Source organism: Pinus tabuliformis, chromosome 4_1 (genome assembly GCF_031772625.1).
Source record: "Pinus tabuliformis cultivar Carrire ecotype Pingquan chromosome 4_1, CPIR1, whole genome shotgun sequence".
Classification (NCBI taxonomy): domain Eukaryota; kingdom Viridiplantae; phylum Streptophyta; class Pinopsida; order Pinales; family Pinaceae; genus Pinus; species Pinus tabuliformis.
Window position 1 is genome coordinate 564,691,432 of NC_142303.1, and position 21,085 is coordinate 564,712,516.

Here is a 21,085-nt window from a genome sequence, read left to right on the forward strand (position 1 = left end):
TTAATCCAGAAAATCAAGATGAAATTACAATGCTTGTTCTCTCTAGAAAAATCTCAATACTCGACAAATTCAATCTGCAACTCATAAGAAAGCTCAAGGCCAAAGCTTAGCTTCTTCACAAGCTCTCCAAGTCTCTATTCCAATGTGTAATTCCTATGAAGGATAGCTTGTATTTAAAGGGAAATAAAGACTCTAAAAATAGCGCAATCCCTCAAGGATCAGTTACTAAATGTATGCACTATCAGTGCAACTCAAAATAATTTAAAACAAATAGTATATTGTCCCTGCACTCAAGTCTCAATTGGGTCTTTCTCAGAATCGACATACATGAGTTTTTGATGAGTAAATATTCAGTTAACTAGAGTAGCTTTGGTGGAGTTCATTAGTGTCACCATTCACTGTTAACTCACTATTAGTTCTCTCAATTAGTTTGAGAACTAATTTCACTGAACTGACTCATGAAACTGAGTTTTCTATTTTACAACTCACAATTAACTTACATTTGACTCCTACAAAGTAGGGAGAACATATACATGACTTCCAAAAGACTTCCAACTCGAATTTCCTAAGTTAAGTAAGTTTAATAATCTTAATTTAACTATTTTAAGTTTCTATGAGAATAGAATTCAAATTTAATTCACAGTTTAATTCAAGGACAAATTAAACTGGAATTTCTTGTTGCCATTTCTCAACAATGGATGGCAGATTTAATGACGTTCCTAAGGAGAAAGCGATGCATATGTTCTTGGTAGCTCTACTTTGCACACAATAGCAGCCCGTGCACAAACCCAACATGGCAATATAGTATTTATGCTCACACATTGTAAACCCAAGCTATAATTTTGACGTTGCCATGTGCCCAAAGAACGACGTCGTTGTCCATGCTACCAAGTAAATCATTGGTGACATCGTCCGTATAAACTCATGACAAATCGAATTAGTGCCAACTCGTTGGCCGTTTATCATTGTGTAAGATTCTTGTTTTCCCAAATTTGTATTTCATTTTATGTAAAGGTAATGGAATCTATGAGTGTTTTGATTAATAAAAATGAATTAAAAGGCTTTCTAACATTATATATATATATAAAAGTTTGAATATTATGTAACAATGGAAAATGAAATCTTAAATATAGTTGTGATTTTTCATGGGTTTAAAGTTTGTAACCATGAGGAATGATACAGTGACCACAGTGTGAGCAAGATGACAGTGTGAGAATTGTTATCAATTATGGAGATATTTATGAAAATATTTGCTCAGCTTGACAACCACGTGTCGAAGCAAAGCAAATTTGTGAATTGCCACGTATGAATCGAATTAAAGGACAAACACCAGAAATTTGACTGCCAAACGATGCCACTGAGGTTCCTCTTCTTCACATCCAACGCCAATACAAATTGAATCATTGAATGTAGACTTTAGAGACATGAGGATTATTCAATGAAGAGGAAGTTGTGCTCTCAGAGTTGTCCTTTGTATTCAACGCGTAAAAGTTTGCACTATCATGAACTCCTGTATCATTTAGTGGAACTCGTGAAGATTTCAACCGTTCTCTGAAATGTGAAATCTTAAAATCAATTTCAACACATGATCACTGGTAGAGACCGTAGCTTGATTTTAGGGTTTAATTTTGAGTTACGTTTCAAAAATATAGAATCCCAGTGTAGATATCAGGTCGATTGTCTGCTACGTAGCATGATATTTCTCTCACCACGATCGCAGATTAGACTTCCACAAATTTGAAATAGGATGTTGATTTAGTGTACAAGAGGGTTTCCACCATTAGCCACTCACCTCTCAGTTTGAATGGTAGAGTCACTCATGGCCGTGCAATTGAGTCATCAGAGGGTGGTGATTGTATAACATGCAAAGATTTTAGAAGTCCCTTGAGTACGTAAAAGCTCTAGGTCACAAGAATTCTAGCGTTGTAGACAAAGGTGAAATCTTTGCTGCAGGTCAATGCTGGAAGAATGGGGAACATCCCCCAAGTGCCTTACGACAACACTTAAGCAAGGAGGTGGATAAATTCAGTAAGCCTTCTCTTTTGTCCACTGGGATTCAAGGAAGGAGAGCTCTCAATCACTGTTTTGGGCCATATTGGACTCGAAGTATAGGGTAGGAAAGGCGATTCTACTATGTGGATAGATAAATTGTACGACACTTTAGACCAAGAGGGCCATGACAATGGATTGACAATCCACGACAACTTTTGGTTATCGTAACTTAGCTCAAGTCTGATTTCTACTATTTATTTCTCAAATTTGGAAATAGTAACATATTCTCATCGCAAACATTTCATTTTGATATCCAATGAGATGGGAAAAAAGATCGGCGAAAACCAATTTGAACAGGTAAGCCACTCTTCTCCTGATACCATTGGTGCTCTGTTATGGTAAAATGGTTGAAACTTGAATGTATAGATTTTTAGGTTATAATTCTAGCTCCCCTTTGTTTTGGGTTGGAGTTGAGGTATTTCTCCCACTAGCACTATACCGGTCTTTTAATTGCCTCTTTACCAAACTCCTCCAAGCTTGAGTTGGCTCAAGTCTGACTCTAATCTTTGGGGAAAGACTCAAATCAGACCCATTAAGAGATAACTTGGTCTAGAGCGTTGTTGCAATATTCAGATTGACTATCAAACTTTATTCTATCTTTAAAAGGATAGGAAAAAATCATTACCCTTGTTTATTTATCTGATTTCATAACTTAGTCTCATAACATACAGATGGAAAACCACTTGTCGATACCCAAAATCCATGGCATTTTTTTGGATGTGCTATCATCTATAGCATCTGTGGGTGCTATAGAAAAGCAAGACTCAAGTAGAGATCACATCTATTGACACAACCCCTTTTGATTGCAAGCACTGGAGTGGTTTTTGAGGTCTAGAGGCTAGAAAGTTCTCCCCCTTAAACGTAGCATTGTGCACCCCATAAGGTGACATTGATGATGTACCATGACATGTAACACAATGAGATAGTTTCATTCCACGATGTACCTGACTCCTCCTTTCGACGTTCCTTTGCACTATCGATGCAATTGCTAGTTACAACTCATTTCAAAATTGTATCATTCAATACATTATATATGAATCACATCTTGTGTTCCAAACATTGTCTAACGCGAAAGTTACTAACACGTTTGGAAATTGGAAAACAACTTGTGTTCCAAACACTGTCTAACCCGAAAGTTACTAACACGTTTCGAAATTGGAAAACAATTCTTCCGTTTAGGCATTGTCTACTCAGGCTACAATTTGGTTGGGACTAGTAATTTTTTATTAGAATTTGTGATTTTTTTTCTTCAAAAAATCTAATTCTGAAAGTGTTTGAATCGTTTTTTGATGGTGAAAATGAATTTAGCATCATCAAGAATCCGTGGGCACTCGACCAAGATTTAAAAAAATTTCTGTTAAATTTTGTCAAGATCCTGTGAATATTTCCATTCTTTTCTGTTGGAGAAATTTTGGCCTCGTTGGAGTACGGCTTCCATATTCCCATTTGAGAGTTTCGTAAAATTCATATCATTAATTCTAAAAATATAAAATGGAACTTAGTAATCACTACGTGTGCGCAATTGGATGGTTGGTTGACTATGGAGTTGACTTAACTGTGTATTCTTCTGCGTTATCTAAAACTCTGTTTTCACGCATCGGATTCTTTTCGATTGATGTTGTCGAACACTTCAATTGTGGCCGACCACTTCATATGTGACGGATGAGTGCAACTTGCGATACACCTGTTGTTGAATGGGACGCCCAGTATTGCCTTACACTGTAGTTCGCCTCCAGAGATATACTCACTTTATATAGGTATATCGATCAAGAAACTGCGACCCTTCCTTATCCTTGCAAATTTTATTCTCTTGCAGGAGGTGATGGAGATCTGTTACATTCCTTCCCTTTTCGTTTGTGCAGAGAGAATGTTTCTATTACTCGTTTATTTGTTCCTCCTTGTCATTCCCTTTGGGTTTGCCACAGTTCGATTATCTAATCGTTCCAGTGCTCATATAAGCAATGCTACCGACCAAGAGGCTATGCTTGGATTCATGTCTGCAATCAGGACTTATAATCCCTCCCAGGCATTACCCACCAACTGGAAATCAAATGTTTCAGTATGCGAGTGGACAAGTATCAAATGCAGTGGGCACAGAGTGGTGTACCTAAATGTTTCGGGCATGGGATTAGAAGGTACCCTCTCTCCTCTTCTTGGAAATCTCTCGTTTCTAGTAAAACTTGACCTTAGCCATAACAATTTTCATGGTCCCATTCCCTATCAGTTGGGAAACCTCTTTCGTTTACATGATCTTTTCCTCAATATGAATCAACTCCAAGGTTCCATTCCACCAACTCTGGCGGGATGTCGTAGTTTAACAACTTTGAGTTTGTCCGGAAACTATCTGAGAGGAAATATTCCCTCAGAGCTGTGTGTTCTTTCCAATTTACAAAACTATGACTCAGGATACAACCATTTGTCGGGTACAATTCCTGCCTGTTTGGGAAACATGTCTTCTTTGGTCTACATAAATTTGCAAATTAACAGTCTGACGGGGCTCCTTCCCTCCAATTTGTGTACTCGGAGTTTTCTCCGCAGCTTCATTGTTCGGAATAACAGTCTGACAGGGCAAATTCCTTCTTCCTTTTCAAACTGCACACATCTCCAAGAATTGATTTTAAATAACAACCATTTGACTGGACACATTCCATCGGAATTGTGTAATAGGCACACCCAATTGATGGGATTATATCTGTATGGTAATCATTTAAGTGGAAGCATTCCCGCTACCTTGTTCAATTGTACGAAGCTTCAAGTCATCGAATTCGGGGCAAATCAGCTCAGCGGGGTAGTGCCCATGGAGTTGGGTAAGTTGACACAGCTCTGGCGCCTTCGCATGGAGTTTAATCAACTGATTAGCGGCAGCAGCACGAGCTTGCCCATTCTTACTGCTCTAATAAACTGTACCTCCCTACGAGAACTCGTTTTATACTCTAATAATCTCACCGGACGTTTGTCCTCTTCTATTGGCCAGCTCTCTAAAAACATTAGTATCCTAAACTTGGGTTACAATCATTTAACAGGCGAGATACCTACACAGATTGGAAATCTAACTAGTTTAACGTACCTTGACTTGGGGGAGAATCATTTTACCGGAGCAATTCCTTCTTCACTTAATAGGCTTCAAAGGTTGGAGAGGTTATATCTGGGTTCCAACAATCTAAAAGGAAACATCCCGATGGAAATCGGCGAACTCAAATCCCTTGGGATCCTATCTGTTGGGGGAAACACTCTCACTGGAAGAATCCCCGAATCCGTTGGCTACCTCCAGCAGCTAGAATATCTGAATCTCAAAAATAACCAGTTATCAGGTACTATCCCTGCAGCTTTAGGGAAATGTGTGAAGTTGCTCCTTTTAGACTTATCATTTAACAGGCTCAGGGGGCACATACCTCCAGAGTTGGGAGGTCTAGGTCTTGTAAATTTGGCTCAGGGTTTCAGGATTTCAAACAATTTATTAGAAGGCACAATACCTTTGGGACTAAGCAAAATAATTATGGTTCAAGTTGTAGATCTTTCCTGCAACGCACTTGGAGGTCATATTCCAGCTTCACTTGGCGAGATTCTAAATCTTCACTATATAGATTTGTCTTTCAACAATTTGTCAGGTGAAATACCCATGTCTTTGGAGAAACTTAAAATGCTCTCCTACTTAAATTTTTCTTTCAACAAGTTATCAGGAGAAGTCCCTAAAGATGGAATTTTCAAAAGGCTGGGTGCCACTGCATTTATGGGAAATGTGGGCTTATGTGGAAGTTGGGTAGGATTAACACTCTGCTCTGCTCGTGAACATAAAAGTCATTTTCTTGTGGAAAGGGTTATCATATCTGTTGGAGCAGTTTTTGCTATCCTTATATTGTGTTTGTTTTTGGGTATCCTGTGGAGACGAAATCACAAGAGACTAATGGCTCTAGTATCTTTAAAAGTGGGTCACCAAAGAATTTCTTACAGTGAGCTTGTCACTGCAACAGATGAATTTAGTGATTCCAACTTGTTGGGGGCTGGGAGTTTTGGTAAAGTGTACAAAGGGGTTATGTATGATGGCAAAATTGTAGCAGTTAAGGTTATCAGCTTGGAAAATGAAGGGGCAAATAAGAGTTTTGAGAGAGAATGCAATGTTTTGAGTAGAGTTCGACATAGGAATTTGATTAAAATTATGACTTGTTATTCAGACCTGGATTTCAAAGCTTTAATATTTCCGTTCATGGAAAACGGAAGCTTAGAAAAGTGGTTATATCCTAATGGTGAAGAAAGTTCAAGTGCTTTGAGTTTGATTCAGAGGTTGAATATAGCAATAGACATTGCACATGGTTTGGCATATCTCCATCATCATTGTTTCATGCAAGTGATTCATTGTGATCTAAAACCCAACAATGTGCTTCTTGGGGATGATCTCACGGCATATTTAATAGACTTTGGAATTGCTACCATATGTTTTGCAAATTCCAAAGAATCAGCTTCTGTTTCTACATATGCACTCAAAGGGTCCTTAGGCTATATTCCTCCAGGTATAATTTGAACTAGATAACATATCTGGTCTTTAATTTTCTATTTCTATTGAAAATTGTGAGTATTAAAACTTAACCATGTCTGTGAAAATGCAGAATATGGACAAGGCGGTCAGGTCACAACAAAAGGTGATGTTTATAGCTATGGAATAGTGTTATTGGAGGTGCTCACAAGAAAGAAACCCACCCATAGCCTATTTGTAGAAGGAATGGACTTGAAAAAATGGGTGAGTAATGGTTTTCCAAATCAACTAGAAGAAGTGGTAGATAGCAGTCTATTGAAAACTAGTAACACAAATACTACTGAAGAAGATAGAAAGCTAATATGCCTGAATCAACTCATAAGGGTGGGTTTGCTATGCACACAACAATCCCCTCAAAGAAGACCTAATATGATGGACGTTGTAGACACATTAGAAAGCATTCGAGACACTTTTCTTGAAACTACACCGAAGTCAAATTCAAATCAAATATCATATGAAAGATTACTGGGCAGTTCAAGTAACACTGCGGACAATGCTGGTACAAGTGCTCCCAGCAACAATGCTGGCAACAGTGACAGTTCATCATTCTGATGTATTGTAAATAGTTGTGTAATAATGTACAAACAGTGAAAGTTCAAGATTCTATTATATTGTACACTTTTCTTGAAGCTACCCCGAAGTCAAATTCAAATCAAATATCATATGAAAGATTACTGGGCAGTTCAAGTAACACTGCCGACAAGGCTGGTACAAGTGCTCCTAGCAACAATGCTGGCAACAGTGACAGTTCATCATTCTAATGTATTGTAAATAGTTGTGTAACAATGTACAAACAGTGAAAGTTCAACATTCTATTATATTGTATATACCTGTGTGGCCAAAACATGAAATGATGTAAACCTGTTAATTCCATCTCATACTTAATGAAGGAAACTTATACCTGTGTGACTGAAACATTGAAATAATGTGAACTTGTTAATTCCATCTAATATATTATGATTCGGAAATTTTGACTGTATTGTGAAGTAAACTATGCTACTTCGAATTTGTTTGAAATCCCGGTCATTCGGTTTTTTGTTTTGTTTTATGTAAGAATTTTCTAACAGGTTTAAACTTGTTAATTCCATCTAATATATTATGTTTCGGAAATTTTGACTGTATTGTGAAGTAAACTATGCTACTTCGAATTTGTTTGAAATCCTGGTCATTCGTTTTTAAGTTTTGTTTTATGTAAGAATTTTCTAACAGGTTTAAACTTGTCTCGCTGCCAATGAAGTGCCGATTATAAACTTTTTATAACTATGGTGGAGTTAAATATGGTTTGAATATGGTTTGTTATATTGAATATGGTTTGTTATGGTTTGAATATTAAGTTTGTCTAACAAGTTTCACCATAAAATGAAAGTGAAAAGGAGATATCAGCATTCAAAGCTCACAGTGAGTAAGCAAACGGGCATGGTATATATTAGAGTTCACGGTCGCATCTTGTGCGCATGGCACATAACGATTCACAAAAATGTGAACGTCAAAGTAGTGCAATGGACAGGAGCTTGAGCTTGTACTCATGGATTTAGTGTTTCAACCTAATATCAAAGTTGGGGTTTAATCGCCTCAAGCATGTTGTAATGCTAATCGACACCCAGGCTCCTTCATTGTTTGAGGTGGCCGAATCTTGAAGCACAAAGATTCCAAGGGAGATAATACGAGGCTCATCAGGAAGAGAACAAAAGGAAATACATGAAAAGGTAATAAACGACAAGTTCATGAAACATTCGAACATTGCCTGACAACATCACTGGGATGACTCAATGGCTACAGGTAGTGCAAGTTATAATCTAGTATTTACTATAGCGGAACTATATTCATACTGTAGTTGTTGAAACAAGGTAGTCACTCACTACTATCATTGGGATGAATCAATTGCTACTGCAAATAATATGAGTTATATCATTGGGATGTAAATTGAAATTTCGTTTTATTTTAATTGAATTAATGCGTAATTGGAATAGAAATTTCGTTTTATTTTAATTGAATTAATGCGTAATTGGAATATAGATGTTACAGAATTTTAATTTAAACCATAATTAAGAGATGAATGATAAGGATTTAATTTTTATTAAATATTTTTTCGAGTGATAGGGTTAGGTGGTTGAGATTTGTGTAATTATGTAATTAGGTGCTTGAGATTTATGTAGCATAACTACATTATTAAATGTGGTTGGGTCATTTTTTCCCTTTCATTTTTTGTATAAACCATTTATTTTATAAACTCATCTATTAGCATGATGTTATTTGTTATGTAATAATTCCATGGTAATTTCATAATCTTATTAGATAAATGTGAAAAGGTAAACTTGTATTCACATGATATTGTTTGTTATTTGATAATTTTTATTGTAATTTGATAATTGTATTAGGTAGAGGTAAAAAGATTCGCATGTATTCACACGATACCATTTATTACTTGATAATTTGCGTGGTAATATTATAATTGTATTAGGTAAATGTGAAAAGGTAAACATAGATTTAGAGATGCGCACTAGTTAATATTTGAAATTCGACCCATTGATATAGAGAAGAAGAGAATATGCCAACATCTTTCATTTATGATCTTAAGATAAAGATTTGGATTAAAAGAAAAGTTATTCTATTAAAGTTCAAGAGAGAACTTTGATGTAATTAAAAAATGTTATATATATATATATATATATATATATATATATATATATATAAATAACTGTGAAATGAGTTATATTGTTTTGGGTTGTGGTATTGATAAGACATGGTAGTTTAAGGAAGTTTATTTACATTTTAAGAGTTTCCATGGTTAAAAATCTTGTTACATGTATCTTTCATGTATTCTCATTATAACTTATTTGATATATTTATAAGTGGGCGTTATAACTTTTAAGTATTTTCATGTTTGGATTAAAATAAAATATATAATATTATAAAGAAAAGCATATATTCGGTTCATTAAGTTCACAATATTATAGCATGTGGGTTTACATAAATATTCAAAATTCTAAAAATGAAAGCAATACATTGACTAGTATATAGAAGGTTAATGGGCATTTTAATATATTAAAAAATTGTAGATAGTTTGGTTTATATTTAATTGTTGAGGGAAGGTGGTGGGAAGGGGGCTTAGGTGGGTAGGATTGCAGGAAAAGAGGAGCCATTAAAGTCATGTATCAATAAGGTTGGTGGGCATTGAATAGATTCTTTGGTCTGTATTGGTTCACATCCTTTTAAGATCCATAATGATGTATTTGTTTTCCTCATATGCACTTCTTTCACTTTATTTTTTGATGCCTATAATCCTTGCAACAACTCAAGAAGCTCTCACATCTACAGTTGTTTATATGATTACTTGGATTTTAAAGGGCTTGTAATCCCTCAAGTTTACCTTATCAACTTTCTACATTTGTTCTCCCATCAATATAAAATTCTATGAGATTAATAGTTGACCAAAAGTTCCATTACAAATCATGGGTTTGACCAAGACATTAAAAATATACCTAGGGGAAATATTTTGTAATGAATCCTCATTAGGTATAAACAAATAAAGGGTTATATGAATATAAACATGTATCTTCTAGAATTTATTTTCCTCCACATATTAAGGTTAATGTAGTCATTAATATATTGGTGACTCAAAAGGCAACCTCTCTACTACTAGTTTCATTCTTTGGGTGCTTTTTTATAAACGAAAAAAGGGGGCATGATTTGGGTAACTTGGACCCTTTTGATCTCGTTTGTTGATACAAAGTAATTAATGTTATCATAATTTCCATTACTCTCTAATAAGATCATTGATTAAATACAAAAAGAAAGTTAAAAAAGATAGTGAATCAATTTGTGTAATCATCATCAAAGTTTATAGGAGTTGTGTCATGTCATCATACTAGGAGTAGAAATACAATTCATATTAAAAATGCCATGGAAAATATGGACACCTAAAATATATAGCAAAAATTAAAGTTATTTTATTATAATGCCATGTTCAAAAAAAGTTTAACAAAAAAGACTCTCAGAGATATTCTTTAATATCCATTAAATTAAATGTGTTATTTAATATAACCCAGATACAATTTCCATATCATAAATTCACTAGATAAATCACACATATATTATATACAATATTAAAAGTAAAATTCTTCTAACAAAATTAATATTCTACTAACAAAATTAATTCTATTAATAATCAAATGACAAAAAACAATAAATATAATAATTATACGCAACAATACTAAAATGATGATAGTTCATATATAAAAAGAGATGTGATTACTATATATATTCTTAAATTTCTCATAATAAGAGGGTGGAAACTACGTTTTATAATAATGCAAAAAATCATGGAAAAGAAAAATTCTAATAGGTAAGAACCTTAATCCTAGAAAGAAGTTAAGATAAATTGAAATATGAAGGAAATATATATTTGAGTTGTTTAAAAATAAAATATTTATATAAAAACATATATATTATTTTTGTACATAATGTTACGTTTTGGGTCTTCTTTAATTTGTCTAAAAGAAAATTAAAAAATCGTCGCGTTACGCACAATTTTAATGTAAAAATTATGAAAAAACATATTTGAGTTGTCTTTAAAAAAGAATTGTCTTAAAAAAATGGAGTATTGGTATAAAAGCAATTTATTTTTACATAAGGTTATGTTTCGGCTTTTCTTTAATTTGTATAAAAGAAAATTAAAAAATCGTCGCGTTACACAAAAATTTAATGTAAAAATTACGGAAAAAACCATGGGAAAGCTTTAAAACAAATAATTTTCAAATCATGGCTACTTTACAATGGTATTAATTAATCTGCAGTTTCAAACTTTTGAGGTTTTATTTGTTTTGCAGACAAAAAATTATATGCTTGGTTTCTCTGATAGATGGTTTATCGGACAAATAATTTTCAATCCGTTTAGTTGGTGAATTGTCAAATATATATTTCTTTAAACAATGGGTTTCTTATAGTTTAAAGTAAAAAGAGTTGTAGTGTATATCTTATGACTCTGTAATTATGTAATAGGATATTTGGATGATGGATAATGCAGTAAAGAATATGAGAAGAGTAATAATGGTTTTGGTGGAGGTCTAAATTCTATAAAAGTTGAAAATTTCGATATGTAGTATGAATAATATAATTTATAGATGTGATTGATTTAGTTATATATTTAATAACTATTTAAAAGTGAATTTGAGTAGTAATTGCAAAATTATATAGACATAAATTGTTATTGTATTGTGTTATTTATAATACCATGGTATAAAAGGGAAATGGACGACTTCTCCTAAGGTCACATCGATTCTTATTTTAATAAGACAATAAGATGGAATAAACGGTTTTAGTTTTCTAATTATATGAAGATAAAGTCTCTGATTTTGGGGCCTCGTTGCATAAATCAACAAGTCTCATGTTAGACAAGTTAATTTTAAAACCTTCTTATTAATATTAGCATAGTTATTATGGAAAGATTGAATTTCTTAGTCAATTTGTCTTTTTCATTTCAATAACAAGAACATAACACAATTTGGCATGTTACTAAGCAAATAATCTTTGTAGTAGTTTTCTTACACAGCAAAGACATTAAGAGAGGCTTGTGTGTTCATTATTAGTAAGATGTCTTTTTATTTAGGGAATTCCATGAATGAATGATATGATAATAAATAATTAGTTTCGATGTAGAAAAAATAATAGAAAATTCCATAAAAAGTAAGAGGTAAAAAGAGAAACTCCTAGACTAAAGGCTAGGAATGTTTCCTCCTTGAATTCAAGTAGCTAAAGGAGAGCCCCTAAAGATATAATAATTAGATGTTCTACTATTGATCTTCTCAATAGTTACCCTTATGCTTTACCACTGCATTTGATCAACTATCCCTATGGTATACATCAGTCATACACATGGTAATGTCGATATAATATAGAAGAAATAATGAAAAAAGTTCCAACAGAAACTACAAAGAGTAAAACTCAAGTACAATCGACTCTTAACATATTACATAAATTAGTATCCTTGCAACTTTTTTTTTTTCTCGGCAAAGCTAACTAATCTATTATATTATATACAGGTAAACAGTACATTCAAAAAAGACTGGCTTCCCAGGGCCAACTGTGGCTCCTTGGGTGGCTCTACTAGACTCAGAATTCTCCCTTGCAGGACAGCATTTCCATTTTAAACCAAAACACATGACACAGAGATGTTCCCAGGTAGTAACAAAACGGCCCACGCAGGGGCAACCAACAAAAAGACACATAACAGACTTTGCCTAGCTTACTTCCCAAACTATAGTAACTGTGAACATGACCAAGAACTGAAAGGAAACAAACAAAGATATTAAGCATAATCCAGATACCAATTGAGACCTCGAACCTATCCCCGACCTGAGAGAGAGAAGTGTATGCTGGAGAGCGCCTCTGAGAATTAGTCTTCTGGTTTTTCTTCAAGGATTCTGCACCAGCCTTGGCCTTCTGGGATGCCGTCCCACATTGCCATAGGATCTTGCGCGGGGGCCGACAGCTCTTGCTCTTGAGGTCGGGTGGGGGCTTGCTGAAGCTCCCCTTCTGAACTACCCTCTGCATTAGATGGCTGCCCCATTGGGCGTTTCTCCCTATTGCCCTCTGGAAGTACCTCAGCAGGGACCGGTTGCGTTCCTTCTCCAATCTCCTCCGGAATTTTGGTGAAAAGAACTGAGATATGTGCATTAAGGCCAGCATTGTCCCATGAGCTGCCCAAGGTAAAAATGACTGAGCCGAACGCTGGGAGCATGGGCGCACCATCATTGGAGCTGCCGGCCTCCAGAAACTGACTGGCTGGAATTGGTGTGGCTCCCGCCCTCCTGTAACAATAGCAGCAGCAGCAGTGATGGTGAACATCTGCTGCAGGGGGACGTGAGGACTCACCACGCCCAGTGCCTCTTCTACACGGCATCCTTTCACGCAGTCGCACCATGGTTTCAACGACGCCCTTAGCTTGTTCCAGAGCCGTGCTTGAGGGCATGTTGCTACTGCGTTCACTCCCAATTGAGTGCTGTCCACAAATTGGCTCGAGGCAGAGCTCAATTGAGCACAAAAAAAGGCCCGGACAAACAAGCAGAGAGCAAACCTCGTCCGAGTTAATGTCTTCACTCTCAGCATCAACAGCGCAGCATTTTCTCGCAGAGATCTGAGTGGCTTTCTCAGCATTCTGAGCCCAAAACAGCACCATTCCATTCTTCTTAAACCAGCTAACATTCTCTTGAAACTTGCCCGCATTGAATGCTCGCTGCAGGCTCGCCATCGTTTCCAGTGTCTTCATTAAGGCTTCCATGATGCTTTTCTCGTCTTAACGTCTCGGCGGCGAGGAGCATTGAAGTCCTTTGATCCTCACGTGGCAGCACATGCTGGGCATGTGGCTCTCCAGGTCCTAGCTCGATGACACCCGCATCCAGGGGTATCCTTGCAACTTAATCTAAAAGTAAAAGTTGCATTATTTTTCATGTCACTTCTCTTGGAGTTCACTTCTCAAAATTTTTTGATCTATTAACTTTGAGCTTTATGTACCAGAAAAAGGATGACAACTAATAATGTAGACAAAAATTGTGTACATGTGACGCATGTAATAAAGAAGAGAAAAAACCTTGACTTACAAAGTTTCATAGGTTCAACTCTACTTGGCCCTATGCTATTAGTATAATTAATCATAAACAAGGTACAATGACTAGTGAATGAATGGCTTGATTTTTTTGAGATTTTCCTTTAAGCATCACTACTACTCCCTATTATTTCTCACATTCTCACTTGGTGGAAGAGGTCTTAATTTAACACCTTCAAAGATGACCCAAGTTTTTAGTTGTGCATATTATAATTTTGAAGGTGTTGGATACATACAATAGGGAAGGGGGTCTCCCTAATATGAAGTCCCAATTAGACCCCACCCGATTTGGAGTAGGAGCCCCAACCGAAAATACGACCAATTTCCCTAACAATGATCTCAAAGATGTGCGTTGGATGCAATAAACACATAAGATGATATAATCATAGCTTTGGTGAATGCAAGTGAATGAAATTTGTGAGATATCAATTGTAATGCATAAGAGGTTCTTTCACACGAAAGAGAAGAAAGTGGGTCTCTATAAGAAAAGTAATAGTACTATCCTAAAAGTGATGCAAAAACATATGAAATAATTGTTGGTTATTCTACAAAATAGTTCACAAGATAACAACGATCATGTAAGAAAATACAACACACATTCAACAAGATACATACTAAAGTTAACGAAATAGTTCTCTGACAATAGAATGAATGAATTCACATGTGCCGTAAAAATTTAAAGAATAATATTACAACATCCATGATAAACGCATGAAAGTGTGTTGGATTTGAGAGCTTATGATCATTAGGTGAAAGTTCTAAGTATACAATTACAATTATATGACACTAGCTCCAATTGTGGAACTTGAAGCCACCACCTGCTTATCTAAAGAATATCACTCAATCCTATGTTAGGCTAGAGAAGTCAAGGCTACAAATCCCTAGTTCCAAGCCCTTTGCTTGAGTTATGAGGGCTTATTTATAATAAATGATATGACCTTTCATCTCTCCTTGTGAACTTTGAGTTTCCCTCACGACTCTTAAACTTCTTTTGTCTTTACTATAACTAACGATTCTTCACATTCCACACTTGACTCTTGGAGTTCCACTTACATTTACACTTTTATTATTTCCTAAATACAATAAGACAAAACTGTACACATAAAACAAAAACAAAACTTTGTACATTATGCTTGATTTTGAGGAAACTCTATCTCAATAATTCTAATTGGTATGTTGTTGTAATATATTGGTTCCAAGATTTATACTATGCTGCTATGTCCTCAAACTTTGAAGGAAGATCTAGCTTATATCTGACTCTAACCTCCATAACATTCGAATAGACATTTTTGGATCCAGTTTGAGCTTCATTCCACAAAGAGAACAACTTCATGTTTACTTTGGCAGGTCTGGCTACATACAACTACATGTTTTGCCTTATAATCTCCAAATCTTCTTTAGTAGTGACCTGCTTCAAATTGTCCAAGTATTCTTGGATTTCCTCATTAATAACATTTTCTCCCTTTGTCTCTATAAATTCTCCAACAAAAGTAATCTTGCATGCTTTGGCCAAGGAGTCTAAACCATTATACAATCATCCATAGGAATTTATAATGTTGGCCACATAAGCACCGAGTTTCATGTTTCTCTGCATAAGCATTCTAACCTCGACCTTCTCCAAGTCTGCTTCATGTCTTGTTTTCCTAGCAACTTTGGTGGTGCATTCTTTTACATGATGCCCCATTCCTAGATCACACTGAAGACTTCATGAATCACCTTAAGGAATTTCACATTCTCCCACATTCTCTTTTCCACTGCATGAAAGGGCACTACCAACTTGTGAAGGGTGATCATCTCTTCATAAAGTTGTCTCATGGTGCCTCCTAGTGATTGGATTTCATCATATATTGCTGCTTGTATCTCCTTCAAGTGAGAACCAGTGGAAGACAATCTTTGGTTCTCATCTTGGAGATGATCAATTTTTTGTCTTGCAACAACTAAGTCTTTTTCCAATTGTTTGTTTCCCTCCATCAAAAAATATGTGTTCACTTTTATAGCTCTTGAAAATATTTTCTACCACGACTCTCCTTGGATTCCTCATAGTGTCAAACATAATCACTCTCTATATATGAATGGAAGAAGGATGAACCAAGTCATTGGAAAAATATTTCCGCCTCTCTTATACTATTTTGTTCTTTATCTGATCAAAGGTCAAGTTCGAAATATCCATGACCATATCATCATATCGAGGATATATTCCCATTTCACTGAATGTGATGTTGCCACTTGTAAGAGGAGGTGATGACTAACTGTTGGCTTGTTCTACAATAGGCACAATTTCAACCCCTTGATTCTCCTCCTCCCACTCAATATCCATGTCTGGTGCTTTAACTGCTCCTCAATTTCTCATGAAAACTCCTAATCATGCTTTTTCCTATTTTCTTCATCTTTCGATTATTTCTATTGTTCTTCCTTAGGTTGTTTATGTCTCGCTTCTTCATATTCCTTCTTTTTCAACTCTTCCTATGTCTACATGTCTTCCTTTTCTTCCCTTTATTTCCTTGCTTTCTCTTCTTCCATATATGTTATTCCTCTTACTTTCATTCCTCCTCCTACCTCTTCTCTTCCTCCTGTTTCTTTCTCTTCAGTTATTCTAATTTATTTCTCCTCTTCTCCACTACCATGGCCACTCTAATAATAATAAGATATGCTATGAACTTGCGGCTTTGCTTCGCTTCTGGATTATGCAAAACTTTCCTCTTATACTTGACTCTCACGTGAGTGTGCACTTCATAATGTTTTCCTTCCTAGGTAACACTCAACTCAATTACTACACTAGAAGGGCTTGTCTCTTTGTCTTGTGCATGCGGTTGGGAAGAATTATACCAATTATTCTTTTTCTCTTCCTCTGATCTGGAATAAGACTAATAAGCCCAAGAAAAGTGCAACTTAGCACAGTGCCTCTTGCGTATTCCTCCGGGATCATACATGTGAAATATCATCTTACTGAACTTAAGGATTTCGAGTGGTTCTACTTCTACTTTTGTGGCCTTTAAGCTCTTTAGCTCATATGATCCCACTTGCAAAGGGAATCAAGGCCAAGGTACCTTCTTCTTCTTCTCCAGTAGCTGAGAGACACCTATGATACAATGATAGGAAATCTCTTGAATGACCACCTTATCTATTACATACCTCAGTAAAAGATGAGGAGGCTTTTGAGAACCAAATACCCTGAGGTATGTGCCATTAGGTGAGGCAAACTAATCTGTTACTTCTCCCATTGCCTTCATTTCCTCACAGAACATGTAAGGAGCTTCTTCCTCTAATATCATCTCATACAAAACCTTGAAGAAGTTCTCAACACATTTCTCAAACACTCCCCTATAACTATATTCTGACAACAATTTGCATTAAATATGGATTGGGGGGTCTTTGGGGGTTCTCCTCCAATCTAGAATTGGGAACTCATGGTGATCACATATTCCATCCAACAAGTAGGAAGACATGTAAAATTGTGGTTTCTTTCGCTGTTCAAATTGATCTCCTATTGATGAGGCAATCAATGGGACCAATTGAATATCTTCCCTTCTGTGACGATTGGATACAACATATAGATCCATCCTTCAAGGAAGGATTCAAAATGCCTTTGTCCATAGAATTGAAATCACATAGCCATCAAGTACTAGCATATTTTTCTGAGAGACTTGGTTTTCTAAGTACTATCAAGATTCTAGCGAAATATGGTCGGTTCCTTCCACCATCACTTGATCATTTCTTTAGTATTCAGATAACTCCAAGTTGTATATAATTGAGAATCCAAGTGTAGCTCAGGCTTGGGTAAGTTGTAAATCAAGTGAATTTCATGTGGCCGATAGGAGGCAAGTTGCAACCCACTAACACTATTTAATGCCATGCTTTTGGTGTCTAGACCCTACAATATCCACTTGATAACATCTGCACATGGTAGTTGTAGTGGCCAATCTAGGGTACTAGATTAGACTAGATTTATTATCAACCAGGGTAAGTAAACTTCGAGGCATGCATCTAAAATCTATAGACATAAAGGATTCCTAACTAAGTGTTTATTGTGATAGGTTACAGTACTTCTTTACAGAAGGTTAAGATATGTTTCCTCTCACCTTAACACTCAGATTACCTAACTTATCTAACTGTCCTAAAGATACAACGTATTGCTAGACTAAGATTTTAATCCTCTTACAAGGATGCTATGCACAAAAGCTCTGTCTAGTTAACACTTGAGAATTCATGAAAAATCAAAAGCACACTAAAGTTTAAATGTATGAAAACAGAGTCTATGGAGATGCTTTAAAATATAACGATGGATCAAATCTCTTACAAGATATGGTTCAATGATCTAACGATAAAACCTTCAAGCTATCACCATAAATACCATTTATGAGAATTTCTAATCAAATCGACAAAATCATAAACATGGAAATAACACTAAACACTATGCGTTCTATTCAAATTCAAAAACTGCTAAGGAAATGAAATTAACAGTATACCAATCCACGCAGGGCCCGTCCACGTTTCAATGGTACACTGAAGTAAACTCAAGCAACGAGAGTATTAACGCATAAACACTGCTGGAGTAAAACTGTGACTATATTCAAGTGCTGAAGATTGCAATCACATACAAGAGTTCTGTTCTCAAACGATGTACAGAGATAATAATTGTAACTGTAACTTTTCTTGAAAACAAAATAATACGCAGTCTTTATCTGCCTGTCCCTATCTGAATCGAATGTACATTCATTAAGCAGATGTTTCTGCTTTTACAATGGAATGATTTTTGGTCATTTCTAATCTAAACCGATTTCCAAAAAGAAAACAAAACGAAACCGGTTTGGGAAACCATGGCTTTTACTGCCTTTGTAACCAAAAGGCTGGGGTTTGACCAGCGTGGACCACATAACCAGGAGCTTTTGATTTGCTGTAGAATCGATTTTTCACCATGCTTGTACATTCCAGGTTTCGTTCCTATCCATTGCTTTGGCTTGCCTGTCATGCCACGTGTCAGATGATAAACCATTTACAGGATGTTATGACTTCCTGTAATCTTTTTATTGAAAATTCCTAATTTCTAACATAAAAATTCATAAATTAACTTTAATGCAAACTAACAACTATAATGCTATTAATTAATCAATTTCGAGGGATATAAGGGGTCTATGGAGGAAAAAGGTAGACAAATGATGGTGTTTCTAGAAGAAAAAGATGGTAATGGAATGGTACCAACATCTCCCCCAAGCTTAATGACTTAGCATGTCCTCATGCTAATCCTGATGTGCTGCCTCTATACTCTGTTCCTGCCTGTACCTCTGCTGCTTTTAACAATGCATCTATGTTCTTCTTAGCTTGGGCATCTTTCTGAATGTGGAGCTCATGTTTCAAACTCTTGTATTTCTCCTTGAGGGCTTTCTTTTGGGTATACCATTTGGTTGCCCACTTGCAAATGTCAGTTTGTTCAGCCTCGAGTTCTTTGATTTGCTCCCTCAACTTTCATTTTTTTGTTGAGTCTCCTTACTCTGTGCTCTCAGCATTTCATTCTCTTTCTTGATGACTTTCTCCAGCATGTTGGCCTCCATCAGTTCTTCTTTTAACCTTTCAATTTGCTTTTCCAGCCTCCTTTGTTTCTTAATTGCAGGTGGTGACTCTTTTCCTTGCCTATTGTTGCTCTCAACCTCCATTTCGGCTTCTGGTCCAGGCTGTGAGTGAGCACTGCTCTCGATGTCCATCGGTGCATGTGCATTTGATTCTGGTTGATCTTCTTGTGGCTGGGTCTTTTGTGCTCTCCTGGATCTTCTTGTATATGTAGTGAAAATTTTATCTTGCTCCATTTTCTAGGCAGCCTCTTGTCTCATTTTTCTCGTCCTCACACTACTACCGGGTGGAGGGACATTGCTTGATTTGCGCACAGGGATCTCTTCATCAATGTCAAGCATAAATCCTGAGTGCTCTTGCTGTTCTTGCTCGTCCTCTTCATCTTTGATTTGATTGGCAGCCAGAAATTCCTTCCATGTTTTTCCCCTTCTCTGTAATTGAAATTCAATTAGAATTTTAATTAACCCAAAATGACATAAACTTTTATCTTCATTACCCTTTTTCTTTTGGATAGTTTTTGACATCTTGGTCAAGCTCTGCAAGAGGAAATATGGTAAACTAATGGTGCACTACCCTTTTAAATGTAACAGGAGTTTGATGTGGTATAAAAAGACTATGCTGTAACGACCCTCACACGTAACAAATTTTTGAATGATATACACCATTTCGTCCCATGGATGCATCAGCCAACTCCTAGGGACACCCTTCTTCCAGTTAACAGATGAAACCCTCGACCTGGACATGAATTGGGTCCATGATTTTTCTTTGAATTGTTTTGTTTTGGAGTATTTTTCTCCTTCTGGGCTGATCCCCAAGGATTGTGCTATGGTGTCTTCTGAGATCCTAAATGAGAAATTGCCTATCAATGCTTTCTCCCCATTAAATGTAAAGGCAAACTGTTTAGTTACTTCCTCATTGCTCCCATTAAACTTCTCCAAGAAGGGTAGCCATTGTTTTTCTCTTAAAATTGCAATGCAGTCATCGTGGTACTGAGAACTATCAAATGTGTTTGGCTCTACTCTATTAGTCATTTTGACAGAGAAACTCCTGCTCTAACCCTCTTCGTTTATGCTTACTAATTTAACAAGGGTATTTTGGTTTGTTGCCTCTGCTTTTTGCTCCACACAACTAACCTGGTGGCGCCCTCTGTTCTTCAAGATCAGCTCCTTCAATGGCTTAAGCAGTGACTGGATGACTGTCTTTGAATTATGGCGGAGGTGGAAACTTGTGAGCCCAATTACTGTGCTTTCCTTTCATAGCACTTGCTGTTCTCGGCCTTTGTTTTTGAAATCACAACACTTGAATTGCTAGTATGGAACGCCCTTTTTACAATT

The 21,085-nt window shown here is 36.0% G+C and overlaps 1 protein-coding gene across 1 annotated transcript; it reads left to right on the forward strand.

The window, feature by feature from the left end:
* Window positions 1-5,469: 5,469 nt before the first annotated feature.
* Window positions 5,470-7,506, forward strand: LOC149177122 (putative LRR receptor-like serine/threonine-protein kinase At3g47570). The gene is made up of 2 exons (XM_089423294.1): window positions 5,470-6,560; window positions 6,657-7,506. The coding sequence occupies exons 1-2, from the start codon at window positions 5,549-5,551 to the stop codon at window positions 7,133-7,135; spliced, it is 1,491 nt and encodes a 496-aa protein (XP_089279420.1). The 5' UTR covers window positions 5,470-5,548; the 3' UTR covers window positions 7,136-7,506.
* Window positions 7,507-21,085: the final 13,579 nt, after the last annotated feature.

What these genes read in the sequence shown, in the direction of transcription:
- LOC149177122 (XM_089423294.1), top strand. Translation starts at nt 5,549, where the DNA reads ATGGTTCAAGTTGTAGATCTTTCCTGCAACGCACTTGGAGGTCATATT. An exon ending in CTTAGGCTATATTCCTCCAG is followed by an intron (nt 6,561 to 6,656) that starts GTATAATTTGAA and finishes GTGAAAATGCAG; the next exon opens with AATATGGACAAGGCGGTCAG.